General features: G+C 38.7%; 2 protein-coding genes across 59 annotated transcripts; both read left to right on the forward strand.

The window, feature by feature from the left end:
* Positions 1-832: 832 nt before the first annotated feature.
* On the forward strand, positions 833-15,222 carry LOC137733820 (protein SUPPRESSOR OF npr1-1, CONSTITUTIVE 1). Of its 24 annotated transcripts, none has more exons than XM_088696906.1 (15): positions 833-2,017; positions 2,767-3,868; positions 4,131-4,439; positions 4,536-7,152; positions 7,229-7,324; positions 7,474-8,356; positions 9,002-9,595; positions 9,767-9,902; positions 10,555-10,659; positions 10,770-10,926; positions 11,073-11,213; positions 11,594-11,769; positions 12,935-13,001; positions 13,819-14,407; positions 14,692-15,222. In XM_088696906.1, the coding sequence occupies exons 1-4, from the start codon at positions 1,536-1,538 to the stop codon at positions 6,396-6,398; spliced, it is 3,756 nt and encodes a 1,251-aa protein (XP_088553032.1). In that variant the 5' UTR covers positions 833-1,535; the 3' UTR covers positions 6,399-7,152; positions 7,229-7,324; positions 7,474-8,356; positions 9,002-9,595; positions 9,767-9,902; positions 10,555-10,659; positions 10,770-10,926; positions 11,073-11,213; positions 11,594-11,769; positions 12,935-13,001; positions 13,819-14,407; positions 14,692-15,222. The 24 variants fall into 24 exon arrangements, with proteins under 24 accessions (XP_088553032.1, XP_088553035.1, XP_088553033.1 ...); XM_088696909.1 differs by having other exon boundaries at positions 14,744-15,222; XM_088696907.1 differs by having other exon boundaries at positions 13,826-14,407.
* Positions 15,223-16,363: 1,141 nt separating this feature from the next.
* On the forward strand, positions 16,364-25,303 carry LOC137734493 (TMV resistance protein N-like). 35 transcript variants are annotated; one of them, XM_088696864.1, is made up of 11 exons: positions 16,364-17,161; positions 17,569-18,673; positions 18,941-19,237; positions 19,334-21,711; positions 21,800-21,924; positions 22,026-22,124; positions 22,342-22,492; positions 23,138-23,311; positions 23,422-23,579; positions 23,719-24,272; positions 24,625-25,303. In XM_088696864.1, the coding sequence occupies exons 1-4, from the start codon at positions 16,674-16,676 to the stop codon at positions 21,677-21,679; spliced, it is 4,236 nt and encodes a 1,411-aa protein (XP_088552990.1). In that variant the 5' UTR covers positions 16,364-16,673; the 3' UTR covers positions 21,680-21,711; positions 21,800-21,924; positions 22,026-22,124; positions 22,342-22,492; positions 23,138-23,311; positions 23,422-23,579; positions 23,719-24,272; positions 24,625-25,303. The 35 variants fall into 35 exon arrangements, with proteins under 35 accessions (XP_088552990.1, XP_088552991.1, XP_088553001.1 ...); XM_088696865.1 differs by having other exon boundaries at positions 23,719-24,268; XM_088696875.1 differs by having other exon boundaries at positions 23,190-23,311.
* Positions 25,304-25,921: the final 618 nt, after the last annotated feature.

Below are 25,921 nucleotides of genomic sequence, written 5' to 3' on the forward strand. Positions count from 1 at the left end.
CACCTATTAATCTCTTATTTTTTGCTAACAATGTCATTGCATATGGTTCATATGTGAGATGCTTACACTTCCAGATATTTCCGATTACCCTCACACTTCTGGATATTTCCAATCACCCTATCTTACCCTTACTAAGAAGTTATTCCAACATAATCTTCTCCGGATCCTCTTTCTGAGGATCCCAGGAATTCGTGAATTATGCCTGCTTATCATATATTGTGCAATCAATTTTTACCAGGTACTGTTTGTGTCAAAATTCTTACAAAAAGGATCTATAGTCTCCGGATTCAGAACTTATTGGCAAGTGTAGATTCAACGTACTACTTACACCCAGTCCCCACACGCAAAAGCTAAACCACCCTTTACCTGCATTTTCTTGGTCAAAAGCAAAATATGAAGATTCCTTTCACACTGAATTTTCCAGGAAGAAGAAGTGAAAACTCAAAGCATAAATTTCCTTTGTCCTTTTTCGTTTCAACCTATTTATATCATATTGTATTATAAACAAATGTTACAATGCACGCTATCAAATGACTTCGGCACGTGGACCCAAATTTTTTAAGAATTTTAACGAAAGATTCTTGATACTGTTTATTTTTAACCAAAAATCATATTTTTACTTTTTTTTCTGATACTATTTATTGCATATTTATTTATCATTTTTCATTAAAATTAAAGGTTTTTTTTTTTAACTTTTTGTTAGTTTTCTTAATTTTTTATCCTTGCATCTAATTGATATTTGATGGAAAATTAACTTATTGATTAATTTGCTAATGGTAAGGTTTGAATCCTACTTATTTTACTATTTTCTGAATACATTATTACTACAAAGACCATTAATTCGATTTGACCATTTTAAAATACCACTCATTAGCCTCCCCCTGCTTCTTATGTTCAAATCTAGTTTCAACCTTAGAACACGAGCAAAACAATGATATGTAGCGAAACCGTAAATTATGCAAGTTCAAATCTAGTCAATATATTTTATTTCATAAGCAATTTGTGAAGTTCCAGTAGTTTTGTAGCTAAAAGCATATACCTAAAAGATTTTCAAGTTGTACCGTAACATCTGATTAGAAGTCAAACAATCATTAATCTCCCACTTTTCACCCACAATTTCATTAGATATAGCACACATATAAGATGTGTTTACATTTAACCGGAAATATTTTTCGATCACCTAACTCGCTCTTCATGTGAATAGGTAGATCGGTATATATTTCTTTACAAAAAAATCTGTTAGGTAGGCAAGTGTGGATTCAACATTCTACTGTGACCCCTTTCTTGGCATTTTCTTGGGTCGAAAAAGCAAAATTATGCACATCCCTTTCGCACAGAAATTTCCTTGAAGAAGATGTGAAAACACATCAAGCATAATTTCCTTTTTCCCTTTACCCTTTTGCATTGACTTATTGACTTGGTATAGATCAGGCCATTTTCCGGTGATCCAGTTTGTAGATCAATTGAGAATTTCTGCTCTTACATTCCTCTTAATCTTAGCTGCTCGATCATCGCTGATCAGGTGCAATCGATTAATGGCTGCTTCATCTTCTTCTTCTGGCCTTCGTTGGAAATACGATGTGTTCATCAATTTCAGAGGGGAAGACACTCGCAAGGGCTTCGTCAGCCATCTTAACAAAGCTCTGCGTCATAAACCAATCAACACCTTCATTGATTCCGAAGAGCTCAGAAAAGGCGACCGCCTTTCCGAGCTCCTGACAGCGATTCGAGAATCAAGGCTTTCGCTTGTAGTTTTCTCTAAAAACTATGCTTATTCCACTTGGTGCTTGAAAGAACTCGTGGAAATCTTGGAATGCCACCATACCAAGAACCAGATTGTGGTCCCCATTTTCTACGAAGTCGATCCATCCGATATTCGTAAACTCGAAGGAAGTTTCGGCAAAGCTTTTGATCGGCATGAAGGCCATTCTAACGCCAACATGGAGGAGATGCGGAGCTGGAGGTCCGCCCTTACTGGAGCCAGCAATATATCCGGCTGGGATTCGCGAAGCTATGAGTAATTTCTAATTTGTTTTAGTTTCCTATTAATTTTTGAGATTTTTGTAAGGCTTATTATATTAATACTCATAAATTATTGAATAAACTCTACTTACTTAATACATCTTATATTTATTTTTTTTTAATTAAAATTTACTTTAATAACACCACGTATTTCTTCGTAATACCTTACATTTCATATTGTCAATATACATCTTTTATTTTCTACGTACGCCCCTACCTTTTCCGTACACCCCACATCTTAGAACTCTGCTTTAGCTTTCACTGCTGATTGTACTGTGACTCGAGTTTATTGCCTCTGTAGCCAATTTATTTTCGTTGGTGATTTATGCAAACTTTTAAGTTGTGCTTTGTATTAGTATCCTACGAAGAAATATCTGGCCCGTGTAAAGAAATCAAAAGCTGCATTTTTCATATGATAATTCAAAAGCTCTTACAAATTTGTAAGCAATTTGTAGTATTCATGCTTCCTAAATGCTCTGTACTTTCTCTTCTGTAAGATAAATCTAATTGAAAATAACCATAAAGAAAAAAAAAAAAAAAAAGCCATGTAGTTCCTAAATGCTCTGTATTTCAGTTCAGTTTCTAGAACATAACTCAGTCACAATCAAGACGTATAGTTTCGGCAGTGGCTACATTATTTAAGCCTCGTAATAACTTAAATTGTTTCACACGTTCTTGGTAGTTATCAAAACGGCCTATTAATTATTATTTGGTACTGAATTATTTTTATTTTAAAATTTACAGGGAAGATGCAAAGCTTATTGAGGAAATTGTGGAAGATGTTTTTCGGAAATTGATCCCCATCTCATCAGCATCAACCAAAGATAATGACTTGGTTCAAATGGATTCTCATATGTGTGAAATGCGTTCATTATTATATCCTCCTGGAGTTGAAACGAATGATGTTCGCGTTGTTGGAATATGGGGTATGGGTGGTTTAGGCAAAACAACCATCGCCAGAGCTGTTTTTGATGAAATAGCTTGTCAGTTTGAAGCTTGTTGCTTTCTTGAAAATGTGAAGGAAGGTTTCATGAAGCATGGCAAACTATATATGCAGACACAACTTCTATCTAGTATCTCGAGCAACAAGGTGGGGAGTTCCGACATATCGGCTAAAGGTTTCCAAGTGATGTTAAAAAGCCTTGGTCAAAGAAAAGTTGTTGTTGTTGATGATGTAGACGAATTAGCTCAAATTGAAGCCTTACTCGAAAATAAGGGTTCTTTTGGTCGTGGAAGTAGAATTATTATAACAACTAGATATTTGCAATTACTAAGCGGAACTGATGCGATATATAAGCTCAAGATTTTCAGTGATCCGGAAGCTCTAGAACTATTTAAGCGTTGCGCCTTCAGAACAAAGCAACCCACTAGAGATTATGATGATCTCACGAGTCATGCCATAAAATATGCTCAAGGTCTGCCTCTAGCACTTAAAGTCTTGGGAGGTTTTCTTGATAACAAAACCATACGTGAGTGGAAAGATGTCTTAAAAAAATTAAGGGAAGTCCCACTAGGAGGGATTAATGATGTGCTTAAAACAAGCTTTGATGGACTAGATCGTAAAGAGCAGAACATCTTTCTAGATATTGCATGTTTTTTCAAAGGAATGAAAAAAGACTATGCAACCGAAATCCTGGACAGTTGTGGTTTTTATCCTCATGCTGGTATAGGAGTTCTAATCGATCGAGCTCTCATAACTGTCTCAGTGAATGGGGAACTGGGGATGCATGATTTACTAGAGGAAATGGGTCGAGAAATAGTTCGCCAAGAATCTATCGAAGAGCCTGGGAGACGAAGTAGGTTGTGGAGTTATGAAGATGTTTATCATGTGTTAACTCAAAATACGGTGAGAAATATTTTTCTTATGCAATTGTTAGTAGAAAGCTTCAACTTTTGATCAAAATCTATTTCTTAGGCCAGTTTGATAACCATTTTTGTTTTCAATTTTTCATTTTTAGTTTTCTTTTTTGATAATTGAAAATTGAAAACAATTACCAAAGTTGAAAACTGAAAACGAAATGATTATCAAACTGCTCCTTAAGAAAAAAACATTAATTTCATAATGTAACTAAGGTTCTTTGTTTTTTCCTTTACTTTGATTTGTATAGGCTACACAAGCAGTTCAAAGCATAATTCTGGAATTGTCGTGCTCAGATGAGGTATGCTTCAATGCTGAAGCTTTTGTTAGTATGACTCAACTAAGACTTCTCAAGATCAGTCAAAAATCCTCCTTTTTAAAACATGAAGACTGCGAACAACACCTGATTGGGAACTTTAAGTTTCTTTTTCGTAAGTTGAGGTGTCTCCTCTGGAATGGATTCCCCCTTCAGTCTTTGCCGTCCAACTGTCAATTCAAAAATCTTGTTGACCTTGATATGCAATCTAGTCTCATTGACCGACTTTGGGAAGGAACCCAGGTATGTACGTTCATTTACATGTATATGTTTCTTTTAAATGTTTGGGTTCTAAGATGTCGCATTCAGTAATGCATGCTTTCTTGAATGTTTTGGCAGACGCTGGAAAAGTTGAAATTCATCAATTTAAGTTATTGTCAATGCCTTAAGGAAACCCCTGACTTCACAAAGATGCCAAATCTTGAGAAGCTAATTCTTCAAAGTTGTATAAGATTAGCTGAGGTTCACCCGTCCATTTGGACTCATACAAACCTTGTTTTATTGAATCTGAAGGGGTGCCAAGAACTTAAGAGTCTTCCAAGCAGCATTCATATGAAATCTCTCAAAAGACTTGATCTTTCTGACTGCTCGAGTCTTGAGATGTTTCCAGATATTCCAGAAGTTATGGAGGAACTATCATGGCTTAGTTTTTCCGGGTCAAAAATTAAAGAACTACCCTCGTCAATTAATAATCTCACGGGATTGACCAAGTTGATCTTAGAAGATTGCAAGGAACTTAAGAGTCTTCCAAGCAGCATTCATATGAAATCTCTCCAAGGCCTTTATCTTTTTGGCTGCTCGAGTCTTAAGATGTTTCCAGAGATTCCAGAAGTTATGGAGGAACTATCATGGCTTAATTTTTCCGGGCTAAAAATTAAAGAACTGTCCTCGTCAATTAATAATCTCACGGGATTGACCGGGTTGATCTTAAAAGATTGTAAGGAACTTAAGAGTCTTCCAAGCAGCATTCATATGAAATCTCTCCGACGCCTTGATCTTTCTGGCTGCTCGAGTCTTGAGATGTTTCCAGAGATTCGAGAAGTTATGGAGAAACTATCATGGCTTAATTTGTCCGGGTCAAAAATTAAAGAACTGCCCTCGTCAATTAATAATCTCACGGGGTTGAATCATTTGGTCCTAGAAGATTGCAAGGAACTTCAGAGTCTTCCAAGCAGCATTCCTATGAAATCTCTCAGTACCCTTAAACTTTCCGGCTGCTCGAGTCTTGAGATGTTTCCAGAGATTTCAGAAGTTATGGAGAAACTATCATGGCTTAATTTGTCCGGGTCAAAAATTAAAGAACTGCCCTCGTCAATTAATAATCTCACGGGGTTGAATCATTTGGTCCTAGAAGATTGCAAGGAACTTCAGAGTCTTCCAAGCAGCATTCCTATGAAATCTCTCAGTACCCTTAAACTTTCCGGCTGCTCGAGTCTTGAGATGTTTCCAGAGATTTCAGAAGTTATGGAGAAACTATCATGGCTTAATTTGTCCGGGTCAAAAATTAAAGAACTGCCCTCGTCAATTAATAATCTCACGAGATTGACCGAGTTGATCTTAAAAGATTGTAAGGAACTTAAGAGTCTTCCAAGCATCATTCATATGAAATCTCTCCAACACTTGGATCTTTCTGGCTGCTCGAGTCTTGAGATGTTTCCAGAGATTCCAGAAGTTATGAAGGAACTATCATGCCTTAGTTTTTCCAGGTCAAAAATTAAAGAATTGCCCTCGTCAATTAATAATCTCACAGGGTTGAGAAGGTTGAGGTTAAAAGATTGCAAGGAACTTAAGAGTCTACCAAGCAGCATTTGTATGATATCTCTGCAACACCTTGATCTTTCTGGCTGCTCGAGTTTTGAGATGTTTCCAGAGATTCCAGAAGTTATGGAGGAACTATCATGGCTTAGTTTTTCCGGGTCAAAAATTAAAGAACTGCCCTCGTCAATTAATAATCTCACAGGGTTGAGCATGTTGAGCTTAAAAGATTGCAAGGAACTTAAGAGTCTTCCAAGCAGCATTCGTATGAAATCTCTCAAACACCTTGATCTGTCTGGCTGCTCGAGTGTTGAGATGTTTCCGAAGATGTCAGAAGGTATGGAGGAACTATCATGGCTTAGTTTTTTCGGGACAAAAATTAAAGAACTGCCCTCGTCAATTAATAATCTCACGAGGTTGAGTTATTTGAACCCAAAAGATTGCTAGGAACTTAAGAGTATTCCAAGCAGCATTTGGCAACTCAAGTCCCTTGAATATCTCTATCTTTCTGGTTGCACAAAATTTGAGGTGTTTCCAAGCATTGAAGAAAATATGGAAGGATTAAGAGAGCTTCACTTGGATGGAACATCTATCAAAGAGCTTTCCCCCTCCATTGAACGGGTTCCGGGGCTTGAGGTATTAAATCTGAGAAACTGCAAAAGCCTTGTACATCTTCCCAACACTCTCGGTAATTTGGCACGCCTTGTAGCTCTCAATCTTGGTGGGTGCCCAAAGCTTGCTCAATTACCTTTCACATTTGGGGATTTAGGACGCTGGTGGGATAAAGCAGTAGAAATTGCCAATCGAGATGCTGACATTTGGACAGCTTTACACGCTTTTATACTGCAAAACTTCTTCTAAGATCCTCTCCGGATATCTAAATCTGAGAACGGCTTCAGGGGCTTGAATATTTAAATCTGAGAAACTGCAAGAGTCTTGTACATCTTCCTGACACTCTGTAATTTGGCACACCTTGACGCTCTCAATCCATGTGGGTGCCCAAACCTTTCTCAATTTCCCGTCAACTTTGAGGATATAGGACGCTTGTGGGATAATGCAGTAGAAAGAAATCGATAGTGGGGGCATCCGTTACAGAGCCGTTGTGAAAGTTGACGCGTGCACAACACTCACAAAGATAATCGGCATCCACGACGACTACACGCTATATCACAGAGCTCCGCCCCAACCTCACAATTTCCTGGTAATCAAAATTCAAACCCAATTTTTATTCGGAATTACATTTCAAATGAGTCTCCTGACGATCCTTACATTCTCAGCTCCTTATGCAACAGCCTCAGCAGGCGATCACAGCTACAATGTAGGAGATCTGCCCCCTTCTTCGTCAACAAAGTTGGCCTCTTGAACAACCCCGGGTACCCTTATCTTCCTCACCGCCAATTGAATACAAATTGTTTAAATTCTGTAATTTTTTTTAGGGGAAAATGCTAACAGTTTTGAGGTCTTGCTTCATATGGTGTTCCTAAAACTGCTTTTTGGTTTTCGTTTACTTCCCAATTTTCAGAAACAGTGAATTTGAAGATGGATTAAAAAACCATTTGAATGGTGCACAATGAACCGATATTGTAGCGTTTTCAATATTGCCATTGACTGTTTTGAAAGAATGAATCATGCATTTGTTGGAAGGATTCCTCCTGCAAAACTGCAAGCTATGCGTGTGCACACAGCTTCTAATTCTTCTCCTCCTACATGGCTCATGGACTCTGGTGCTACTTCACACATAACAAACTAGCTACACTCTGAGCTGTTATAAAGCTGACTGTGCATCGTATGTACTCGCAGAAAACCTGGGCACAAGTTGCAACTAATTCTTGATATAAGGTTTCTGTTACTTCTTCGACTAAGCAATACAAAGCTGGAGAGAGCCTCTGTCGGAAGAAGCTTAAAGTTGTTGAAGTTGTGAAGTTCAGGGATGTTATCAGTAATGAATTTTACTTCCATATGTATTGTGATGATCTTCCAGTCTGGGGGTACATCGGGAAAGTTGAAGATGAGAGTTGGGAAAAAGGGACCAAGTATTATCTTTTCACACATTTGCTTTTTGATGTTCTTTACAATGGACAAGTCATGCTGTTGATATAACAGAATATATTGATGTTGATGTTGAGTTCACTTATTCGGTTAACTGGAAAGCCACATCAACTCAGTTCCAGAACAGGATGGACAAGTACTGAAGGGCTTCATTACTGCCAGTCCGCCAGAAAATTCATTGGTTCTCATTCATTAATTCTATTATCATCATTGTGCTTTCGTAGGTTCTCAAACAGTGACGAAGAAGAAGACAAGGAGGTTGGCTGGAAATACATTCATGGTGATGTTTCCAGAGATCCCCCAAACATGTCACTGTTTTGTGCTGTCTTGGGCGTGGGTACCCAACTGCTTGCCATGTAAGCTAATTTATCATTCTTCAGTCACTTCTCTTCTTGTTTCATAGCTTTATGTTCTGTAGATAGCATGGTGACAGATATTTTACTCTGTTTTTAACTTTTAAGGGAACACCTATAGAACAGAGGGACATCAAAGCCTCTGTAAATGTTGAACACCTACACATAATATCATATACGTATAAGATGTAGGACAATAAGAGTAGTTAGGCAGACAAGAAGATATTTGGACTCACTCCATCCTTTGGCATCCCCCAGAAGGTGCCTTGGAATCACTCCAAGGTTAATGTGCCCCACACACAAGCAGAAAATCCAAGATTTCTTGCCCCTTTTAGGCTAATCGGTACGTGAATCTGGAAAGATCCACATTAATATACTTAGGAATTCTAAAGACTAATTTATGACACACTGCATTAATATTGCAACTCAAAGACAATGAACTTGCAGACCATGTGTAACTGCACTTATTACAGAAGAGACCAGTAATACTCTAATTTATTGAATTTTGAACTTGGCTCCTCCATCGGTGTATGAATCTAGAGTAGAATATTGTGATTATTCAGTCCTGTTTAAAAAAAAATGCAGACTGTATGAGTGTCAACTTTTAACCTTTGTTTTAGTTTTAACTTTGACTTTTTAAATCTTCAGGCTGTTTATCTTATTTTTGTTACCATTTTTTGGTGTCCTATATCCGTATAATCGTGGAGCTTTGTTCACTTCTCTCGTCTTTATATGTACTACTTCAATCATCGGTGGGTACACTGCTGCTGCTTTCCACAATCAATTTTCAGTGACAGGATGGGTAATTTTCTTCGTCATATGGTTCTAGGATTAATCTTTCTATCAGAGAGCTTTCTCCCTCGATTGAACGACTTCAGGGGCTTTAGTATTTAAATCTGAGAAACTGCAAAAGCCTTTTACATCTTCCCAACACTCTGTAATTTGGAACACCTTGTAGCTCTCAATCTCTGTGGGTGCACAAATCTTTCTCAATTACCTGTCAACTTTGAGGATTTAGTACGCTTGTGGGATAATGCAGTGGATTTTGATAATGGGCATACTGCCTTTTTCACCCGTGTACTATGCTCCTAAACATCATTGGCATCCACTACAGAGATCCGTAGTGAAGGTTTGACACGTGTACAACACTCCCAAACATCATTGGCATCCACAACGGCTACACGCCATATCAGAACTCCGTTTTGCCTGGGTCCCTCTCTGCCCCAACCCCCCAATTTCTAGGTAATCAAAATTCAAACCCAATTTTTGATCCGGAATTAAATTTCAATATCTGGGAAATTTTATTATCTGAAAAAGAAATAATTTTCGGGGGTTTTGGGTACACTCTGCTGAAAACACATGGATACGAAGCTTGGTTTTGATGTAATCAATCGGTCACTACACCACGTGCAGCGGCTTTTGTGGAATTGGCATGGTCAGACGGCTAGGGTAGAAACTGTGCTTGTGCACAAACTGTGAAGATACTGCTATGTCAATTCCTGTTGCTAACTTGCTAATGCCACCGGTGCTCCTCCAATTTGGGTGAAAGGTACTTTGCATTTCCTATTATCTTAACATTTCTACATCTGAATTTGTGTACATGACTATATTATTCTAGATTAGATTGCTTTTTTTGCATTAGTGGGGTATAATGATTGGTTTTTCAATCTAGTTGTATGCATCATCAGCACAATGTACATTCATCAGAAGCTTAGGTCGTTATAAAAATTTAAACACCTTTTCCTGTGAAGGAAATCAAAGAGAAATGAGCCTTCACTGAGTGAAACCATGGTATTCAATACAGCAAACAAGACCTGCTACACAGCCTTTCTCGCTTGTTGGTTTTCTTAGCTAGTTAGCCAGTCTAGATTTCATGTGTCAGACTCACACATTTGTACTCTCCTTGACTCATCCCCAAATACTCAAAAGTCCCCTCAGCGACCAATGTCTGTCTCTCTCAGTCACTCACAATACCACCGAATAAATAAGTTGCCAAGACTCAATCCACTGCAAGCACACCTCAACACCCCAAACCCACCCTGACCATGAACTCCAAAGTTCTTTGGAGTTGAAGTGCAGGTCACTTCTTTGGAGTTGTTCTTTTATCTATTATTGTTTTGAAATGAATGAAGAGAGGAGGTTGATGCTGCATATTTGAAGCAATTCAACTTGCTCTGATCCCAGCTCCTTGTGTTTGGAAGGAACTTCGGATTGCAGCGTTGTTGCCTGGAAGATTGTGATTTGTGACAGTGGTATTAGGCCCAGAGTGCAGGAGGGACAGATGGTGAAAGATGCAGGAGCCATTGGTATGATTTTGGCAAACACAGCTGCTAATGCAGAACAAATGCTTCTATTTTGATTCTTCATACAACTGTCACTAATGTTGGCTCTGCGGTTTCAAATTACCACGCCGTAGTTTCGCAGTTCAAAGGTGCTTATGTGAAAGTCGAGCCTCAGACGTTTAACTTCACCAGAGCAAACCAAAAACTATCTTATAAGATCACCTTACCATGAAATCCCGGCAGGCGGTTCCGGAATTCGGAGGGTTGGTGTGGAAGGATGGAGTGCAAAGGGTGAGAAGCTCTGCTGTTGTAGTTTGGCTACCTCCACTGTGAATCATGCACTGGAGGTTTTTTTTTTTGCCCTTTTTGGCATGATTTAATTTCAATGTATGTTTATATTAATTATTAATGCTTTTTATTCCGTCCGAGCATTTCAGTCCTTGCAGTACATGAGGCTAGTCAATCATTGCTTACAGGGTACTTTCTGCGATCAATCCCATGCATGCTAATGGCTGCTGCTGCTTCTTCGTATTCATCAACACATTCTGCGTAGGAAATCACAGAGAAATGAAACCATGGTATTCAATACAACGAACAAGAGCTGCTATACAGCCTTTTAAGTTTTACAGAGCATTGCATAGTTGACATCCATCTCACCTTTAACAAATACAATCGAAAACTATCTCCTGAAACTGTTAAAGTTTCCTAATATGTGGACGGATTACTTCGCACATGTTTTGTTGTTATTGCTTCCCTTTATGTTTGTCGGCCATGCTTTGTGCATCATTGGTAGTGATGCCAGTTTTAGTTGCATGCTCACATAAACTCTGCCAAAAATACAGAGAATTTCAAGATTTTAAATCCCTTTGTGCACCATTTATTCTGCTAACGAGTTTCATCTTTAAGTTCTTTTGTTGGAAAATTTTGATCTTGAAGTCTGGCACACGTTCTTTTGCAGGGAAGGTGTATGAGATTGGATCATCTGGAATTAGCAGTATATAAGGGCACAACAAGAGCAGGAATAAATAAGAGCCTCAATGATTTCATCTCCCTCTTCTGAAGGATGTTCCTTGTACCAACTAATGCTAAAGCTGCAGAGTAGACACTAGAATCAAATGGTTCTGGTAGTTTCAGGTTAGATTTATATATTTCTAGTATCTGTATATATTTCTAGTATCTGTATATATCTGGTAATTTTAGGAACATGATGATACTCCTGAACCATAATCCACATTTGTTTACTGACCAATGACAGAGAACACAAATTGATAAAAGTATATTAACTTTGCAGACACAAATTAATACAATCATAAATAACTCAACAAGTGCCCAATACATACGAGTAAGTAAATAGTGACCAGGTACCAGTCTCAGGATGAACGATGAAGAAAGAAATACCTGAAAAAGCAAAAACCAAAATAGAAGAGCTCTCAAAATACACAAATCAACTCAAAACTCGAAAGAGTAAAAAATTCCTGTGTGTTAATGTTGAAATGACTATATTAGCCTAGATTAGATTGCTTTTTTTTTTTTTTTTTTGTGTAAGTGGGGTATAATGGCTGATTTTTCGTTTGCCTGTAGTATGCATCATCAGCAGACTCTGCATTTATCAGTAGCTTAGGTAGTTATAAAATTTTAGGCACCTTTTCCTGTGAAGGAAATCAAAGAGAAATGAAGTCTTTGTCGCTGAGTGAAACCATGATATTCAATACAACGAACAAAAGCTGCTACTTAGTCTTTCTCGCTTATTGGATTTCTTAGCCAGTTAGCCGGTCTAGATTTCATGTCACACTCACAAATCTGTCTAGTCAATTTCTCCAGTTATTGGTAGGGAACATATTAACAAAGCTTGACTGACTCTCTTCAACTCCCCCCCCCCAAATACTCAAAGTCACCTCAGCAACCATTGTCTGTCTCTTGCAATTCCACCGAATGAGCACACCCCAACAACAAAAACCCACCCTCACCATCAACCACCACAAAAACACCCACCATTAAAGTTATCAAAATTTCCCCAGTTTCGCTTTTACTTTTTTGGAATGGAAGTGCAGTTCACTTCTATGGAGTTGTTCTTTTATCTATTATTGGAATTGACGATGATGTAATTGCCCCTTCTCCCACATTGGATTTTGCTTTCACCATCTGGCAATCTGCGTCAAATGCCATTTGGATGCATACACTTCTCATAAAACTGCATTCTTTCATAGGAATACATTTACTATCTATCTTTTTGTTTGGGTTTGCAGGTTCAATTGCTTATGTGCTGCTTTTCTTATACATTTGATTTGTGCTTGTGCAGAAACTGTGAAAATATCCGTCATTTCTCACTGCCAATGCCACCAGTGCTCCTCCAATTTGGGTGAAAGGTAGCTTGCATTTCCTTATCTTAACATTTCTATATCTGCAAATTACAGTGAATAATGCCCTCCGATTTTGTATTAATGTCCAAATGACTATATTAGTCTAGATTAGATTCCTTTTGAAGCATAAGTGGCGTATAATGATGGGCTTTTCAATTGCTTGTCATCTGCATCATTAGCACGCTCTGCATTCATCGGTAGCTTAGGTAGTTATAAACTTTAAGCACCTTTTCCTGTGAAGGAAATCAAAGAGAAATAAAGCCTTTCTCGCTGAGTGAAACCATGGTATTCAATACAACAAACAAGAGCTGCTACGCAGCCTTTCTCGCTAATTGGATTTCTTCGCCATTCAGCCAGTCTAGATTTCATATATTACACCACACCTCTGTCTAGCCAATTTCTCCATTTATTGGTAGAGGACATATGTTAACAAAGCTTTGCCCGACTCTCCTCGATTTCTCCCCAAATTCTCAAAGTCCCCTCACCTACCAATGTCTGTCTCTCTCAGTCACTCACAATTCCACTGAATAAGTTGTCACTACTCAATCCACTGCGAGCACACCCCAAAACCCCAACCCCCCCAACCAACACCATGAACTCCAAAGTTTCACTTTTACTTTCGGAATTGTAGTGCAGTTCACTTCTTTGGAGTTGTCCTTTTATCTATTATTGTTTTGAATTGAATGAAGAGAGGAGGTTGATAGTGTATATGGGAAGCAATTCAACTTGCCCGGATCCCAGCTTCTTGTGTTTGGAAGGAACTTTGGATTGCAGCGTTGTTACCGGGAAGAATTTTGATTTGTGACAGTGGTATTTGGTCCAGAGTGCAGGAGGGACAGGTGGTGAAAGATGCAGGAGCCATTGGTATGATTTTGGCAAACACAGCTGCAAATGGAGAACAAACATTTCTGTTTTGACACTTCATACAGCTGTCACTAATATCGGCCCTGCAGTTTCGAATTACCACACCATAGTTTCGCCGTTCAAAAGTGCTTATGTGAAAGTCGAGCCTTGGACGCTAAACTGCACCAGAGCAAATAAAAAGCTCTCTTATAAGATCACCTTCATTACGAAATTCCGGCAAGCGGTTTCGGAATTCCGAGGGTTGGTGTGGAAGGATGGAGCGCACAGGGCGAGAAGTCCTACTCTGGTTGTTTGCTCAAGTGAATCATTCATTAACTCTTGGGTTCCAGAAATTGGAAAGAAGGGAATTGTATTAGTACAAAGACCCTTGACCCTCCCTATCACAAAAACTTTTAGTATTGTGGTGATCATATTTCAGAGCTTTTGTTCACTGATGCTTCCTTGAAAAAGACGATGGTGACCTCCATTGTTACCTTACTGAAAGCTTCATTATATGCTCTGTGATACCGTTGGATTGGTCTTGTTGATACTTACTGTTAGATTTCTTGGTATGTCACTTGTAGTGAATCTAGTGATTCATGTTTGTTTTTCTACCCTCTCATGCTTCACGTGTAAAGTAGTAGTAGTAGTAGTAGTCTTTCGTAACATCGTAAAATAGTTGGATAAGTTGAGTGTATCTGGACTAACTGAATGGTAATCAATTAGCATTGGACTACTAAGTGAGAATTCTTTGGATTAAAGCTTGGGTTTTATTTTTTATATTTTATTTTCTCATGATCATTGCATCATATCGCTTGTGTACCAGCTGATAGCTTGACAAAATGCTGAACAGGATTCTTTGGTTTTCCATGTTCGTGTGCTCATGCTCTCTTTCACTTAATCAGGATGGAAATTGAAGCGGATCACATTGGGCTTCTGTTGGTTGCTTCTGCTGGATATGATCCCAGAGTGTGTCCGAGAAGTTGAGCAAGGTTACTGGTGGTGACTCTGCACTCAGAGACCATCTTTCAACCCATCCATCAGGGAATAAGAGCTGAATTGCTGGCTTAAGCTAAGATCATGGAAGAAGCACTCGCAATACACCGGATGTAAGAGCAGGACGCGGGGTTGAAGACTTTCTTTAGAACAGTCAGTAATCACCATGCAACTACTGACATAGTTCAATTTTTTCATTTTTTTTTCTTCTGAATATGATTCCTGTACTTGTATGTAACTCTTGCATGTGCTAGTACAAGTTATTGCAGGAGAAGAAAAAGAATATGCAACTTACATATGATTCCGTTGGATATATGTAACTCATATATGATCTTTAAATATATATTACTCATGTATGATCTTTAAATATATGAATAATTTTTAAATATGTGATCTTTAATTAGATGATTCCGTTGATTATTGGATATGACATATGTGAGATATTTACACTTAGCCGAATATATTTCCGGTCATCCTAACTCACTCTTCATGTGAATAGGAAGATTGTGCTATATTTTCAGTTTACAACGAAGTTGTTGGGTAGGCAAGTGTGGATTCAACATCATACTTTAACCCCTTTCTTCGCATTTTCTTGGGTCAAAAAATCAGAAGTATGCACATCCCTTTCGCACCGAAATTTCCTTGAAGATCCAAATGCAAGTACACCGGTGCCGCGTTCTGCGTCTTGTACATGATTCGATTTGGTGACTTCAGAGTTGTTCTATGGGGCCAAGCTGCTGATTACAGAGAAAGAATTGATGAGTTCGATGGGTTCGAATTCGAAGTTGAAATCTGCTGAGGATGATGACCGTGCGGAGGAGGGCGGCGGCGTTGGGATTGGCACTGAACCTGTTTGTAAAAATGCGGCTTCGGAATCAACCAATGGGGAATGGGTGAGTGCAGACGAGACAAGGGAGGGAGAAGGAGGGAGGGGGTCGTAGGGCTGAGGCCCAGAATTTTTTTTTTATTTTTTGATTTTTTTAAGTTTTTTTAATTTTTTAATATTCATGTAAGCCTCATACTGACACTTGGCGTCCAATTATGTCCACGTGAACACCACGTCATCAGTTAATGATTTATTTAACCGTCAGACTAACAGATGTATGAAACTGTTTTAAAATTAACAATATGACTCTAGGACGAAAAAAACTTCATGTAAACTTGAGGACAGTAAACTTATATTTACCCTTAAATATATTAAATCGAAGAAAAATGCTTTTCTATTTACCAAAAACAAAGAAAAAAAAAGAAAAATGCTTTTCTTTTTCTGTTTTTCGGCGCCCACCCGTATGCAGACCGAGTCCAGGGTTTTGAAGAGCAGGAACTGTAAAACTTAAGAACACTAAAGGTTTCTCTTCAATTGCATTACCCAATCAGTGATGGGCTGCATGTATTAATACTGCATTCCAGATTACATGAGGGAATTGAAATCCCTATTTACAAGGCTATTTGAAATTAAAAAATACAACAGAAAGATCAAACCTTGATGTACACGGAAAGACATATTTAAAAGAGTCTTAAACTAAACTAACTCTTGTTGGATAACAGTTTGACTTGATCACGAACTCTTGAAACCGCACGCAGACTATGACTTGGTCTAACAAGAACAACATCTTTTCAACTTTTCGCATTTTCTTGGGTCACCGAAATTTCCTTGAAGAAGATGTGAAAACCCATAAAGCATAATTTCCTTTTTTCGCTTTTGCCCCTTTGCATTGAGTCATTGACTTGGTATCGATCAGACCATTTATCGGTGCTCCAGTTTGTAGATCTACTTGTGTTCTTGCATTCCTCTTAGTCCTAGCTGCTCGATCATCACTGACCCGGTGCGATCGATTAATGGCTACTTCTTCTTCTTCTTCTTCTTCTGGCCTTCGTCGGAAATACGATGTCTTCATCAATTTCAGAGGGGAAGACACTCGCAGGGGCTTCGTCAGCCATCTATACAGAGCTCTGCGTCAGAAACCACTCAACACCTTCATTGATACCGAAGATCTCAGAAAAGGCGACCGCCTTTCCGAGCTCCTGACAGCGATTCGAGAGTCAAGGCTTTCGATTGTAGTTTTCTCTCAAAACTATGCTTCTTCCACTTGGTGCTTGAAGGAACTCGTCGAAATTTTGGAATGCAACGATAACAAGAACCAAATTGTGGTCCCCATTTTCTACGAAGTCGATCCATCCGATATTCGTAAACTCAAAGGAAGTTTCGCCAAAGCTTTTGATCGGCATGAAGGCCATTCCAACGCCAACATGGAGGAGGTGCGGAGCTGGAGGTCCGCCCTTACTCGAGCCACCAATTTATCCGGCTGGGATTCGCGAAACTATGAGTAATTTCGAATTTGCTTTACTTTCCTATTAATTTTTGTAACGTTTAGGCGTCACCTTTTGTTTTAAGTTTTTAATTTTTAATTTTTAGTTATTTGAAATTAATAGATGAAAACTTGTGATGGGGCTACAATGGTATGAAATACTCAATACAAATTTTATGCAAAACAATTGTAAAGACCCATTAGATCTCTATATGCAAGATCTAACTCATAATTTTTTATACTATTATATACCATGAAAGAAAAATTGCAAAACTCAGTTGATAACTACTTTTAATGAAACTAAGAATTCATGGCCAAAATTTCAAAATTTAGATTTAAAAAAAAAATGAAAACAAAATAACTATCAAAACGACCCATTAATTCTTATTTGGTGGTGCTATTATAATATTTTTAAAATTTGACAGGGATGATGCAAAGCTTATTGAGGAAATTGTAGAAGATGTTTATAGGAAATTGATCCTCATCTCATCAACTTCAAGCAAAGATACTCCCTTGATTGAAATGGATTCTCATATGCACGAAATGCATTTATTATTACATCCTCCTGGAGTTGAAATGAATAATGTTCGTGTTGTTGGAATATGGGGTATGGGTGGTTTAGGCAAAACAACCATCGCTAGAGCTGTTTATGATGAAATCGCTTGTCAGTTTGAAGCTTGTTGCTTTCTTGAAAATGTCAAGGAAGGTTTCAAGAAGCATGGCGAACTCGATGTGCAAACACAACTTCTATCTAGTATCTCGAGCAACAAGGTAGGGAGTTCGGACATATCAAATAAAGGTTTCCAGGTGATGTCAAAAAGCCTTGGTCAGAGAAAAGTTCTTGTTGTTGTTGACGATGTGGACAAATTAGCTCAAATTGAAGCCTTACTCGGAAAGCGGCATTCTTTTGGTGATGGAAGTAGAATCATTATAACAACTAGGGATGCACAATTACTAAGTGGAGCTGATGCGATATATAGGCCCAAGATTTTTAGTGATCGTGGAGCTCTGGAACTCTTTAGGCAGTACGCCTTTAGAACAAACCAACCCACCAGAGATTATGATGATCTTTCGAGGCTTTTCACACAATATGCTCACGGTCTGCCTTTAGTACTCTCAGTCTTGGGAGCTTTTCTTGATAACAAAACTGTACACGAGTGGGAAGATGTGTTAGAAAAAATAAGGAAATTCCCGCAAAGGGGAATTTATGATGTGCTTAAAACAAGCTTCGATGGACTAGATGACACAGAGAAGGACATCTTTCTAGATATTGCATGTTTCTTTAAAGGGATGAAGAAAGACTATGCAACCGAAATTCTGGACGGTTGTGGTTTCTATCCTCATACAGGAATAAGAGTTCTAATCGATCGAGCACTCATAACTGTCTCAGGGGAGGGGGAACTGGCGATGCATGATTCACTAGAGGAAATGGGCCGGGAAATCGTCCGCCAAGAATCTATCAGAGAGCCTGGGAGACGAAGTAGATTGTGGAGCTATGAAGATGTTCATCATGTGCTAACTCAAAATACGGTTAGAAATATTTTTCTTATGCAATTGTTGGTAGAAAGCTGCAACTTTTGATCAAAATCTATTTCTTAGGCCCGGTTTAATAACCATTTTTGTTTTCAATTTGTAATTTTTAGTTTTCATTTTTTTAATAATTAAAAATTGAAAACAATTACCAAATTTGAAAACTAAAAAGAAATGATTATCAAACTGCTCCTTAAGAAACAATCATTAATTTCAAAATGTAAACTAAGGTTCTCTGTTTTCTTTCCTTTACTTTGATTTGCACAGGCTACAAAAGCAGTTGAAGGCATAATCCTGGATTTGTCGTGCTCAGATTGGGTATGCTTAAATGCTGAAGCTTTTGATAGTATGACTCAACTAAGACTTCTCAAGATCAGTCACTCCATTTTTGAACATGATTACTGCAAACACCACCTGATTGGGCACTTCAAGTTACTTGAGTTGAGGTATCTCTACTGGCTTGGATGCCCTCTTAAGTCTTTGCAATCCACCTTTCAATTCAAAAATCTTGTTGCACTTGATATGCAATATAGTCTCATTGACCGACTTTGGGAAGGAACCCAGGTACGTACAATCATTTACATGTATATGTTTCTTTTAAATGTTTGGGTTCTAAGATGTCTCATTAAGTGATGCATGTTTTCCTGATTGTTTCAACAGAAGCTGGAAAAGTTGAAGTTCATCGATTTAAGTTACTGTCAACACCTTAAGGAAACCCCTGACTTCACAGAGATGCCCAATCTTGAGAACCTAATTCTTCAAGATTGTATAAGTTTAGTTGAGGTTCACCCATCTATTTCAACCCTTACAAACCTTGTGTTATTGAATCTTTTTGGGTGCAAAAAACTTAAGATTCTAGCCAGCATCATGTGTATGAAATCTCTCAAAACCCTTGATCTTTCTGGTTGCTCGAGTCTTGAGATGTTTCCAGAGATTTCAGAAGTTATGGAGAAACTATCATGGCTTAGTTTGTCCGGGTCAAAAATTAAAGAACTACCCTCGTCAATTAATAATCTCACGGGGTTGAGTGATTTGTCCCTAGTAGATTGCAAGGAACTTAAGAGTCTTCCAAGTAGCATTCGTATGAAATGTCTCAAAACCCTTAATCTTTCCGGCTGCTTGAGTCTTGAGATATTTCCAGAGATTTCAGAAGTTATGGAGGAACTATCATGGCTTGATTTGTCCAGGTCAAAAATTAAAGAATTGCCCTCGTTAATTAATAATCTCACGGGGTTGAGTGATTTGGTCCTAGTAGATTGCAAGGAACTTAAGAGTCTTCCAAGCAGCATTCCTATGAAATGTCTCAAAACCCTTAATCTTTCCGGTTGCTCGAGTCTTGAGATGTTTCCAGAGATTTCAGAAGTTATGGAGAAACTATCATGGCTTAATTTGTCCGGGTCAAAAATTAAAGAACTGCCCTCGTCAATTAATAATCTCACAGGGTTGAATCATTTGGTCCTAGAAGATTGCAAGGAACTTCAGAGTCTTCCATGCAGCATTCGTATGAAGTCTCTCAATACCCTTAATCTTTCCAGCTGCTCGAGTCTTGAGGTGTTTCCAGAGATTTCAGAAGTTATGGAGAAACTATCATGGCTTAATTTGTCCGGGTCAAAAATTAAAGAACTGCCCTCGTCAATTAATAATCTCACGGGGTTGAATCATTTGGTCCTAGAAGATTGCAAGGAACTTCAGAGTCTTCCAAGCAGCATTCGTATGAAATCTCTCAGTACCTTTAATCTTTCCGGTTGCTCGAGTCTTGAGATGTTTCCAGAGATTTCAGAAGTTATGGAGAAACTATCATGGCTTAATTTGTCCGGGTCACAAATTAAAGAACTACCCTCGTCAATTAATAATCTCACGGGGTTGAATCATTTGGTCCTAGAAGATTGCAAGGAACTTAAGAGTCTTCCAAGCAGCATTCGTATGAAATCTCTCAATACCCTTAATCTTTCCGGCTGCTCGAGTCTTGAGATGTTTCCAGAGATTTCAGAAGTTATGGAGAAACTATCATGGCTTAATTTGTCCGGATCAAAAATTAAAGAACTGCCCTCGTCAATTAATAATCTCATGGGGTTGAATCATTTGGTCCTAGAAGATTGCAAGGAACTGAAGAGTCTTCCAAGCAGCATTCCTATGAAATCTCTCAATACCCTTAATCTTTCCGGCTGCTCAAGTCTTGAGATGTTTCCAGAGATTTCAGAAGTTATGGAGAAACTATCATGGCTTAATTTGTCCAGGTCAAAAATTAAAGAACTGCCCTCGTCAATTAATAATCTGACGGGGTTGAATCATTTGGTCCTAGAAGATTGCAAGGAACTTAAGAGTCTTCCAAGCAGCATTCGTATGAAATCTCTCAATACCCTTAATCTTTCCGGTTGCTCGAGTCTTGAGATGTTTCCAGAGATTTCAGAAGTTATGGAGAAACTATCATGGCTTAATTTGTCCGGGTCACAAATTAAAGAACTACCCTCGTCAATTAATAATCTCACGGGGTTGAATCATTTGGTCCTAGAAGATTGCAAGGAACTTAAGAGTCTTCCAAGCAGCATTCGTATGAAATCTCTCAATACCCTTAATCTTTCCGGCTGCTCGAGTCTTGAGATGTTTCCAGAGATTTCAGAAGTTATGGAGAAACTATCATGGCTTAATTTGTCCGGGTCAAAAATTAAAGAACTGCCCTCGTCAATTAATAATCTCACGGGGTTGAATCATTTGGTCCTAGTAGATTGCAAGGAACTGAAGAGTCTTCCGAGCAGCATTCGTATGAAATCTCTCAATACCCTTAATCTTTCCGGCTGCTCGAGTCTTGAGATGTTTCCAGAGATTTCAGAAGTTATGGAGAAACTATCATGGCTTAATTTGTCCGGGTCAAAAATTAAAGAACTGCCCTCGTCAATTAATAATCTCACGGGGTTGAATCATTTGGTCCTAGTAGATTGCAAAGAACTTAAGAATCTTCCAAGTAGCATTGGGTTTTGGGTAAAACCCAAAACAGAGCCGTTGTGAAAATTTGACGCATGTACAACCCCAATTTCCAGGTAATCAAAATTCAAACCCAATTTTTGATTCGGAATTAAATTTCAGAATTGGGAGATTATATTACCTGAAAAAAGCAAGAAATTTCAGGGGTTTTGGGTACACTCTGCTGATAAACACATGGATACGAAGCTCTGTTTTGAAGCAATCAGTTGGTCACTACGCCACATGCGGCGGCCTTCAATTGGTTATTGTGATTATGTCGCGAGGGAGAGGTACATATCTCTACATGTGGAATACATTTGATACCTGTCTTTTCGTTCGGGTTTGGCGGGTTTCAATTGCTTATGTGCTGCTTTTCTTTCTTATACTTTAGATTTGTGCCTGTGCAGAAACTGTGAAGCTATTGCTATCTATGTCAATTCCCGTTGCTAACTTGTTAATGCCACCGGTGCTCCTCCAATTTGGATGAAAGGTACTTTGCTTTCCTTTTATCTTAACTTTTCTATATCTTAAATTATTACAAAAGAGACCAGTAACAAGCTAGCCCCTTTTAGGCTAATTGGTACCCAACTGCTTGCCATGAATCTGGACCTTTGTCTTAAATTATTACAAAAAAATGCAGACCGTATGAGTGTCAACTTTTAACCTTTGTTTTAGTTTTAACTTTGATTTTTTTTTCAAATCTTCAGGCTGTTTATCTTATTTTTGCTAGCATTTTTTGGAGTCCTATATCCGTATAATCGTGGAGCTTTGTTCACTGCTCTCGTCTTTATATGTACTACTACAATCATCGGTGGGTACACTGCTGCTTTCCACCATCAATTTTCAGTGACAGGATGGGTAATTTTCTTTGTCATATTGTTCTAGGATTAGTCTTTCTATCAGAGAGCTTTCTCCCTCGATTGAACGACTTCAGGGGCTTGATTATTAAAATCTGAGAAACTGCAAAAGCCTTGTACATCTTCCCAACCCTCTGTAATTCGGAACACCTTGTAGCTTAGGTAGTTATAAAATTTTAAACATCTTTTCCTGTGAAGGAAGTTAAAGAGAAATGAAGCCTTTCTCGCTGAGTGAAACCATGGTATTCAATACAGCAAACAAGACCTGCCACACAGCCTTTCTCGCTTGTTGGTTTTCTAAGCCAGTTAGCCAGTCTAGATTTCATGTGTTACTCACACATTTGTCTAGCCAATTTCTCCAGTTATTGGTAGAGGACATTTGTTAACAAAGCTTGACCGACTCTTCTTGACCCATCCCCAAATACTCAAAGTCCCCTCAGCGACCAATGTCTGTCTCTCACAGTCACTCACAATTCCACCGAATGAATAAGTTGCCACGACTCAATCCACCGCAAGCACACCTCAACACCCCTGACCCATCCTCACCATGAACCCCAAAGTTTCACTTTTACTTTTTTGGAATTGAAGTGCTGTTCACTTCTTTGGAGTTGTTCTTTTATTAATTATTGTTTTGAAATGAATGAAGAGAGGAGGTTGATGGTGTGTATTTGAAGCAATTCAACTTGCCCTGATCCCAGCTCCTTGTGTTTGGAAGGAACTTCGGATTGCAGCGTTGTTGCTGGGAAGATTGTGATTTGTGACAGTGGTATTAGGCCTAGAGTGCAGGAGGGACATGAGGTGAAAGATGCAGGAGCCATTGGTATGATTTTGGCAAACACAACTGCTAATGCAGAACAAATGTCTCTATTTTGACTCTTCATACAACTGTCACTAATGTTGGCTCTGCGGTTTCGAATTACCACTCCGTAGTTTCGCAGTTCAAAGGTGCTTAGTGAAAGTCGAGCCTCAGACGTTTAACTTCACCAGAGCAAACCAGAAGCTATCTTATAAGATCACCTTACCATGAAATCCCAGCAGGCGGTTCCAGAATTCGGAGGGTTGGTGTGTGGAAGGATGGAGTGCAAAGGGTGAGAAGCTCTGCTGTTGTAGTTTGGCTACCTCCACTGTGAATCATGCACTGGAGTTTTTTTTTTCCCCCCTTTTTGGCATGATTTAATTTCAATGATATTAATTATTAATGCTTTTTATTCCGTCCGAGCATTTCAGTCCTTGCAGTACATGAGGCTAGTCAATCATCGTTTACATAGTACTTTCTGCGATCTATCCCGTGCATGTTAATGGCTGCTGCTGCTTCTTCGTCTTCATCCGACAGTCATTGGAAATACGATGTGTTCCTGAATTTAAGAGGACTCAAGGCTGCTGCTTCTTCGTTGGCCATCTCAACAAAGCTCTGGATCAGAAAGCAGTCAACACCTTCATTGACGCCGAAGAGCTTCAATAGGCAACGACCTTTCGGAGCTCCTGGCAGCTATTTGCAACTCAGGCTTTCGATCCTAGTTTTTTTTCCGAAAACTATGCTTCTTCGACGTGGTGCTTGAAAGAACTTGTCCAGATAATGGAATGCGTGGATGCACGCAAGCAGATAGTGGTTCCTGTTTTATACAGAGTCGATCCATCCGGATCGACTCCGATATTCGAAAACAGGAAGTTTTGCAGAAGCCGTGAACGTCGTTATAATGCTGGCGTGAAGGAGGTGCAGGGCTGGATGTCCGCTCTTGTTAGAGCCATCATTTATTCGGTTGGGATTCGCAAAATTGTAAGTAAGTTTAATTTTTTTCACATGCACTTGCTGTTAAAGTATTTTTACCGTAGAAATATTATAACTTGAAAGTGTTCATTTTCTTGATCAAGATTAGCTGGAGATTGTTAATTACCTACCTATATGTATCAAACAAATCCACGATTTTGGTCTCGTTTAACATCCTTAAATTTAAATGGCTAAACGTTCACCAATTTGGCCATTTATATGCTCAAGAACATGAACAATTCAGATTATGACATTTGTGCGGTTAAAGTATGTTAATTGCAATTTGCAAGCAAGTGAACATGCATTCCTTTGACTCTTTTGGGCTTGTTATAAAACTCAGGTTTGATAATTCTAAAACTTCACAGGGATGATGCCAATTTGATGCTTTGACTCTTTTGTGATGCAATCGCTTGTCAATTTGAAGCTTGCTGCTTTCTCGAAAATGTCAAGGAAGGCTTCTCGGATAATGGTGCTGTACATCGCTTCAGATAACCACTCCTCTGCTAGGCAGCGTTTGGAATGGCCAAGAGCGGACCTTTTTGGGAGCGACGACTCCAACAGTTTGGAAGATATCTTGAGAAAAGGTTTTAGCACCGGTGCACCCATGCAGGAACTGCTTCTTTCTAGGTTCTTGATGAAGTTGAAAAATTATCCCAAATTGAAGCCTTGCTTGGAAAGCAACATTCATTTGGTGGTGGAAATCAGGTATTTGAGGCCGAATTACATTGGGCCTTTGCGTCTGATAAGCCCAGTAGCCCAAAATTAATTGGGTGTTTAATGGCCCATGTGAAAGCCCACAATTGGGGCATGTGATTAGCTTTGTGCTTTGTATAAAGAGGAAATTAATCACTGTATTTCCTTCTCTATTTGTTCCTCTGGTGTGTGAGAGTTATTGGGTGTATTGGGGTTTAGGGTTGTGAGATTGCCAAACACTTTGTAAACACTCTCATTTTCGTTTGGTTGATAGTGGATTATTGGTGAGCTCCAACAGCTTCGAGGACGTACTCCAGTTACACTGATTGTTGAGGAACCTTGTTAAATCTTGGTGTCTTTTCAATTTTGTTCTTGCATTTTATTTGGTATATTTCCTACGAGTTAGCTTGAGTTGGTTTCCAATTGGTTTGGTCTATTCTTGCACAACAATTATAACAACTAGAGATATGCAATTACTAAATGGAGTTGATGCTGTAATTGTATCTAAGCCCAAGAACTTAAGCGAGTCAGAAGCTCTTGAACTCTTCAAGCAGCATGCCTTCCGAACAAACCAACCCGCAAGAGATTATGATTGTTTATCGAGGCTTGCCATACAACATGCTCATGGCGTGCCTTTAGCACTTAAAATCTTTGGGAGCTTTGCATGTTTCTTTAAAGGGATGGAGAAAGACTATGTAACTAAAATTCTTGATAGCTGTGGCTTTTATCCCCATAGTGGATTAGGAGTACTAGTTAACATAACTCTCATCACTATCTCCGACTACGATACGCTTGAGATGCATGATTTACTGCAAGAAATGGGATGGGAAATAGTCCATCAAGAATTTAATAATCTGAAAGACGAAGTAGGTTGTGGATTTATGAAGATCTTTATTGTGCATTAACTCAAAATACGGTGAGATATTTTCATTACCTCTTTCTATGCAGTATTGAGTATAGAAAGCTGAA

This window comes from Pyrus communis, chromosome 7 (assembly GCF_041283825.1).
Source record: "Pyrus communis isolate YQ-2024b chromosome 7, ASM4128382v1, whole genome shotgun sequence".
Taxonomy (NCBI): domain Eukaryota; kingdom Viridiplantae; phylum Streptophyta; class Magnoliopsida; order Rosales; family Rosaceae; genus Pyrus; species Pyrus communis.